The sequence below is a fragment of the Gambusia affinis genome, linkage group LG17 (genome assembly GCF_019740435.1).
Source record: "Gambusia affinis linkage group LG17, SWU_Gaff_1.0, whole genome shotgun sequence".
In the NCBI taxonomy this organism is placed as follows: Eukaryota; Metazoa; Chordata; class Actinopteri; order Cyprinodontiformes; family Poeciliidae; genus Gambusia; species Gambusia affinis.
Genome location: NC_057884.1, coordinates 14,732,126 through 14,740,328, shown reverse-complemented (window position 1 = coordinate 14,740,328; position 8,203 = coordinate 14,732,126). Strand labels below are relative to the sequence as shown.

General features: G+C 37.2%; 1 protein-coding gene across 1 annotated transcript in view; it reads right to left on the bottom strand.

The window, feature by feature from the left end:
* Positions 1-358: 358 nt before the first annotated feature.
* gnaz (guanine nucleotide binding protein (G protein), alpha z polypeptide) overlaps positions 359-8,203 on the bottom strand; it is a 42,256-nt gene continuing 34,411 nt past the window's right edge. Inside the window, exon 3 of the mRNA XM_044096289.1 lies at positions 359-3,970. Within this exon, the coding sequence (XP_043952224.1) occupies positions 3,584-3,970 (387 nt within the window). The 3' untranslated portion in view covers positions 359-3,583. The remainder of the gene's footprint in view (positions 3,971-8,203) is intronic.

Sequence of the window (8,203 nt, the reverse complement as noted above, 5' to 3'; positions counted from 1 at the left end):
CAGAGTGGCTAAGAGAAATGTGCCTGTCACACACACAGTTTCCATCTTTCAGGGAAGAAGGATGCCATACATAAAAACAATGATTCTTCAATATTATTTCCCTCCACTGAATGAATGTACGCACATTGAAAGTTGGATTTCTCTTTTTTATTTCCAGTGTAAGATTGGGTTGCTACAAATTTGCACATTTAGTTCTTCTTTTCATGCAGAGGTTTGTAGATGTTCGAAATAAACTCTGATTTATGTCTTGTGAGGTTTAGAAAAAAAGTGGTCTGTGAACAGGCAGACCTGTTGGGTCAGCGAGAGTTTATACACTAATTAGAGCGGAATCCTGTCATCCCACCACACAGAGGCCAAGTTCATTCAGGAGTAATTTAATTGCATACTTCATACCCAAAGTTTTCTTGCTCCAATGGCTACATTGTACGCAGAGGACCCCCTCGCCGCCACCTTTGATACAGCAACCTTGGAGGTTGCAAAATTGTTTTTATGCATCATTACAGTGAAACAAGAACACTTAGACAAAAATCACCCAAGAAACACATTCACTACACCATGGAAATTTGCATAAGTTGTTTTATTCATAGTTATTGTCCTTTTATATTTTGTATCTCATTGTTTTTGTTGTTTTTTTTTTTGTTAAATTCTTTTTTTTAATTATTTTTGTTGAAGTGGACATCCTGTAAAGCCAAGCTCGAAGCCCTTGGCTGAGTTGTTCTCTGAGCTGGAAAGATAGAGGGAAGAGTGGAGAGGGATCTTCCTCTTCTGTCTCTCGCTCTCTCTTTATGTCACTGACAGTATCCCAACTCAACCTATATTTTCATTTGTTTGAACAAAGAGTGTACCTTACAGTATATTTACATCATAGCCACTGACAATTTCCACTTAGATAACGTAAGGAAGGTTGAACTTTCAAGATTTCTTTTATGATGTTTTAAATCCTTGTTCTTCTTTGATCCACTTTGTCCTCACATAATGACCTTAAAGAGACTGTTTTCTTGTCATTACATCATTGTAATCTTCTTGGTCATCAACAAAACATTTTTCTCAGCATTTTTATATTCATATATCTCTTTTTCAATAGATTCCTCTCTGAGAACTGTACAATCGTACACAGTGTTTGACTTTTATATATATATTTTTTGGGAATATATTATTTAAACCCGAGGAAAAAAAAGAAACATAATCCCAAAGAAAATATATATTAGTATCCCAAAGTAACAAAATCATGCATGTTTTAATGTATTTTCCATAAAAACAAGATGAAAAAAAAAAAAAAGAAAAGTATGGGATCTGATTTTATTTACAAACTGATCTTGGCACGGTTTTTGTTGTCTCTTGCTGGACTCTTGGAATGGTTATAAACACAATTTTTACTTTTCTGAGTGTAAGATACCTCAGGTATTTCAAGTCAGTGACCTGCTATAAAAAGCAAGTATGAAAGACTTTTTTATTTATTTTTAAAGCAGATAAATATTGGAGAAAGATGAGGGGGGAAAAAGAAGGACATAAGAGGGTCAACCAGAGGAAAGAACAGAAATAAGGTACCTTGCAAAATGTGTTTTTACCTCCTGCGTTTCACATTTTTTTCACTTACAACCACAGTTGTGTGTTTTATTAGGATTTTGTTTGACAAAACAAGACAAAGTAGTGCCTAATAATGTTGGTGGTTCTCAAATTTAACAAACCGACTTCTGAAAAGTGTGACTTGAATTTATATTCACCCCATTTCCTCTGACACGACTAAATAAAATTGGGTGCAAACAATTGCAAAAGTAATTTAACTTCTTAGGCCATTACGTTTAGAACCCATTTCAGCTGTTGTATTTTGAATCTAAAGTCACCTTCTGATCTTCCCATAATCTTTTTTTTTTTTTTTTTTTTTTTTTTTTGCCAATCCTTTGCAAAATAACTTAAGCTTCATTCGACAGGATGAAAAATGTCTCTCAGTTGTCAAGCTGTGGTAGAGAAACTTAATTGGATTTTGGCCTGGACTTTGGGAATTTATGAAAGACAAATATGCTTCAGTGTAAGCTATTGTATTGGAGCTCTATCTCTGGATGTTGTTACAAGTATCTTTGCATCCTCTGACAAATGTTCTTTCAGTATTCAGTTATATAAATTTTCTCCATCAGGCCTGAATAGCATTTTTTGAGACCACCATGTGCCAACCATGGGGAAAGTTTTTTGTAGAGTTTGCCAAACTCTTTTTATGCTAAGAAGTCAGACTGAACTCCATAAGATGTTAAAAGCCTGAGATATTGTTCTTTTAACTTTGCGCCTAATTTGTTCTTTGGTCTTTGTGGTGCCGTTTGTTCACTAATGTTCTTTAAAGCTAGGTCACACTGTTTCCTTTTTTTCTATGCATGCTATATCTACAAAATTATGGGGGTTATAGTGGAAGATCAAAATATGTCACATCTAAAGTATGTGTTGCTTTTGGTGCAGTTGAGTTGTGAATAGTGCATCTATACTGGGATCAATGATGTGTAATTCACAGTGTTCTGTTGCCGTGTTCTATTTTAACTTACATATAAAATGTTTAATAGTTTAGGATCAGCTGACTTTGTGAGAATGAAATGTCAATGACTGTCTGATAATTATTAGCTGAACTGATTAGTAGAATAAGAAATGTCTGACCAATGGGATTAAATTAAACAATTGTGTATTTCATTCATTACTTGAATGACTTCTTATCTTTAACTTGGAGGTATCCCAGATAATGAGGCTGAACACACTAAGTTGAAAACCAAGCATAATTTTTCTTTCATGTCTCAATTATGCACTGCTTTGTGCTGATCCATCACTCAAAAACATGACATGCATTTGACGTTTGTGGTTGCAATGTGACAAAAAAGTTGAAAAGTTCAAGAGGCAGCTGAACTTTTGCAAGGCACTGCTGTGTGCTGAAAACAAGTTTCACCAATTTTTTTCTGTTTTTTTTTAGGTCGTGGCAGTTTCCTTTTTGACAGCAACCCTGTGACATCATATGAACTGACTTTTTTCCCCTTCAGAAACAGAGATCGAAGGGGAACAGCTCATCAGGTACACTCGCTGTATCCTATATTTGAAGACTCCCCTCTCTCTCCCTCAAAAAACCAGCATTGATTTGTCAAGATTATATATCATAACGCAGCATTAATTGACTCAGGCAAATAATTAGAAAGGGGAAAAAACTGCCAGTACACACTTGGATCTCACTCTTAGGTTTGACAAGAGTAGTCTTGAATTTTCCAGTGTCGCTCTATCAAAGGAGAGTTGACCCAAATACTTTGTGTGTGAACAAACCATGAAGATGTTTGTGTGCGTTTATGTGTGGTGTCTCTGCATACTTAAATTCAGTGCAAACACATAAGGTAAAAACTCCCACCTCAAACACGGCCCGGCAGCTCTGTTGACTCAACAGCATTGTCCAACCCGACCGACTTAACACAGATTTTTATCTCCAGTTCTCTCCTGCAAATCCTCAAAAGCAGACAGACTAACACATTGCCCACTGGTGGGGGCCAACTGCCTCTGAGTTGCCTGCATTTCTCCCGCTGCAAAAACCCACCTGAACCCACCTCCCATCGAGTGTCAGGTCCTAGCATAGCCCAATATACTTAAGATTGTTCTGGATGATCACGTCCGTGACAGCATCGAACACAAACTGGATGTTGCTGGTGTCGGTGGCACAGGTGAAGTGCGAATAGATCTCCTTGGTCTCCTTGTTGCGGTTGAGGTCCTCAAACTGACGCTGTACGTAGACGGCCGCCTCTTCGTAGGTGTTCTGGCCTTTGTAGTCTGGGAAGCACACTGTCAAGGGAATGCGTTTAATCTTCTCAGCCAGCAAGTCCTTCTTGTTGAGGAAGAGAATGAGCGATGTGTTGGTGAACCAGTTGTTGTTGCAGATGGAGTCGAACAGACGCAAGCTCTCGGCCATGCGGCTCTGTGGTGCACAGAAACACAAAACGTAAGAACAAGGAAAAGGCTAGTTTCCTAGCTAATGCAAGTTTCTGACCTAATTGTAATTTTCAGTGGGTTTTGACATTCACATATGAAAACAACCTGTTAGGATGAAAACAAAAAGAAAACAGCCTTGTACGTCAGAGACATCTGCTTGACCAACCAAATGTACAAATCGTCTGTTGTGTCAACAGAGATTTAAGACTAAGATCAACAAAGACCTCAGTTTCACCTCTCATTCTCTCCAGTGAAATTACATCTTTAACCATATTCTACATGTCCGGTATTGTGAAATGATCAGCCAAAGAGGACGTGTTATTTCTTACTTTTACAACTGATGCTGTGAAGCAGATAACCTGAATGGATTGAGTGAATTAAAGATAAAAATACAAATGTTTACATTCATAGCCTTTTTTTTTTTGCAAAAATAAGTTTGAATGTATATGGCACCTGCTAAAATTACTTAGGACCTTTAAAATTAACAACAGTGTTTTGGTGTTTTTTATATAAGGAACTTTAAGTGACCACAGCTGATTGCTGCATTATTAAACAACTTTGTTTTAGGACAAACTAAAAATTACATTGAAAGTTATTGAATTAACTTTTGTGCTCAGAATGTGGTTGAGCATATAAGTTCAAAAGTAAAACGTGCTTTTTTTCTGGGTTTACATAAGGACTAGGTTCAGTCATTCTCAAATGGTAGTAAAAAATGCCTGATATCAACAGTAGCATGCTTTTTACCTATAACTTAAATCTTTAATCCAACATATTAAGCATCAAACGTGAAAGTTTTATTCCTGCTATAAATTCTCTCTGTGAAAAAATAACAAAAGTGCACACGTGTTAGAAAAAATAAAAGGAATGAAAACACTCCAGATTTTTTGCCATTCTTTGATTTTCTTTTGGACCATTATGAGAATTGCTGATACAACACAAGTTCTAACCAATAGCAGCTTTCTATTTGGGTTTTTACAACCAAGCAGTACCAGGTATTAACGATGCGCAGCTATAATCTATATGAAATTAGTAGTTTGTTTTGTTACAGCCAAAGAGACAGCTAAGTATCTCATTATTGTGTTTTACAAGCATCTCATTAGCAAATATTTAATTCTCCATCTGTGGTATTTGTAAAGAAAAATAATTATTTTCTTTACATATTCTACATATTTGTGGAGGATCACAATGGAGGGAGCAAAGCATCGCCAAAAAGAGTTACATGTAGGAAAAAAAATAATATGGCCTATTAACTATGTACTTGGGCTGTGTGATTGGATGATTTTCTGCATATAATTGTTTTTTTCCCGGTCAACCCCAGCCAAATTCATCTCCATTTTCAGATCTTCCCCATTTGTGATTTGATTGGCAATAGACTGCATTCATTGATTGGCCAGTGGATCTACGTCACTGGATGAGTGAGGACGGTCATTACAAACTCCTCAAACAACAACATCTTAACCACCACCATCACTCTGCAAGATGCCAAGCTGCAAATTGACAATTCCACGGTAAAATCTTGAGATCAAAACCTTTTTATCAACTGTGGCAGAAGAGCGCATACAGCATCAGCTGGACGAAGCGACCCACAAAGGACAAAAACATCAAGAGATTTCCGAGAAACTGGCTGAACAACATGTGCAAAGTGACATCACTGGTGCGTCAACCACCTCCCGATCACACACATTCCCACATATAGAGAGGAACACACTGCCAATGGAGACACACCCAACTTGACTGGAACCCACAATGTTTTCTTTATCTGTATGCTCTGTGTTTGCTATGTGAGCTATTAGCTATAAACAACCTTGGCACATTTTCATCTCTCTCAATAACCAACCAAATAGTGCAGAGACAGATAGATTCCCACATCTAAAGTGGAGTATTTTAACCGTATGACCTGTTGGTTGTGTGGGAGCATGCACATATGCATGCCTTGGGGAGAATCTGTGCACCCTGCACTCATGTGATGTTGAATGTATATGGGAAAACAGAAGAATAGAAAGTTGATCTGTTCATGGCAGCTGCTAGCATGTGGCGAATAGCCAGCAGCATGTGACTGGGAAGATGTCAGATGGAGGACTGCTGTTTTGAAAGGTTACAGAAACAATATGCTCTAAGCAAATCACAAGATCTGCACTGCTTGGAAAAAAAAGTGGAAAAAAAGAGAGATGCTGATTATTCAATGGCATGAGCGCAATATTTTTGGACTGAAGGAAAATGTTACAGTTTTGAGAAAACATGTGGGCGAAACCTTTACATACATATCAGAAAACTAAATTACAGAAGATACTGAAGGCTGGGAAGACAAATGTAATGAAAACACAACTTTATAATGAATTCTTGAAGGTTTGGACATATCTCACCTGTTACAGGAGTAATTTAATAACTACCTTAGCATAAATCCAGATTTTTAGCTTTAGAGACTAACAGCTAATGTGATACTGTATATCCCAATACAAAGCAGATATCTATGACTTTAAATCAACACTAGTCTCAAGATGTAGTTGTGTTTTATGCAAATGATTTTCTGAAACCTATAGATTAAAGGATTGAATCTAGATTGCATACTTTTGCTCATACTGATTACTCAAACTGCTTCCAAGCTAAAGACGTATTCACTAAGCTGCACATACTATAGGTGTCGTCTGAAAACTCTAAATATTTGCTTGCCTGTGTAACCCATCTCAGTCTCTTTGTTGCTAACGTTGAATCTGTTTCATGTCTACTGAGCAACATGCTGGCAGATTGTTGCCAGGAAAGAAATTTGACATTTATTAGACTGGGAGGATCTTCAACCCAAATATCTAATGATCAGTTAATCCTTGTGATTATTAACATCTCAGATGTTTATATTGACATTCTTGAAACCACAAGGAATATTTTAAATGCTAGGACAAAAAACTCCATATTCTTCATCTTTGTGTATTTGCTTTTGCACCTATTCAGGTGTAAGGAAAAATTTTAATAGCTTGAATTCTTCCAGGACATTTTAGATCACCTTAGTTCAAATGGAAATTAGAGGATAACTAATACAAGACAGCTTGTTGTTAAAGTTGAGACAGACTGGTCTTCTTTCAAAACTGTGGAAACTGCAGTCTGGGCCCTAAACATTGTATTCAGCACAAAATGCTGTTGGGCTGTTTGACCTCGCTCTTCCTCTTTCCTGGGTGTCAAAACATGACTGCGACTGCTTTGAGAGTACAGCAGGAGACAGCCAGCTGAGCCCAGGGAGGCTCTCGTCTCTTCTGCTGGCCACTTCACACTTGTGCTGAAAGATTTCTTAATGGGGACCGCGAGGAAAAGGTTAGCTGGGGGGAGACGGGAACTCTAATCCATGCAGCTCCTCCTTTCTTTGCTTCAAACACCATCTGATGCAGATTGGCTCATGTACAAAAGCATAGACAAGTGCAGTGGCTTAAATTAAGTCTAAGATTTAATGAGGAGGCCCACCACAATGTTCCTGATTTGTTTCCATAAATAACCTTTTTTTTTAAATGTGTGGCCACACCTGCATTATTCATCGAGGTTCATTTTCATGCAGCCTTATGAAGCCAAGCCTCTTTGCATTTAGCAGCAAACTCATTGCTCACCTGAGAGCTGCATTATTTAGGATTTGCCATCTTTGTTCTGGCCCCTTTCTTTAAATTAGTAATGTCTCAACATGCGGCAGCCACACTGCAGAACTCAGAGCTGAAATTACATGAATTTTTTAAATCCGAATTATTTTCTACGTATTTTTATAAAATTTAATCATTTTGTCTGACATTTGCATGTTTATGGTTCCGCTGAGACTTACAGATAATAATCCTCTGAGCCGTGCATGTGCCTTACCTTGATTTGGGATTGCATAAGAGGAAGGTCATGCCATCTCCTCTAAAGGACAAACTAATAAAAGATTATGGAGGATGACAGACAAAATGTACTGAGATAGCTTTGTAGGTGAAAGCAATGACATGAAACCTGTAATGCTGTTTTTGCTTCTGTATAACAAATAAAAGTCCAGCTGCGTTTTATCAATATTTAAGATTCTGAATGAAACCAGCTTTGTTGAAGTATTGGCATGAAAAATTAAAGGCTAGATTCTGGATTGTATTTATTATATTTATTCTGAGGATCATTTTCCATACTCATTAGAAGATGTTATTACTGATCACTTGTCAGATACTCCTCTAAAGCACACATGGTGGTGATTTCCTTTTCCTTCAGTGAGGCTTGAACAACAAAAAAAAAACATTATGACAATATCTTAAAAGATTTCATT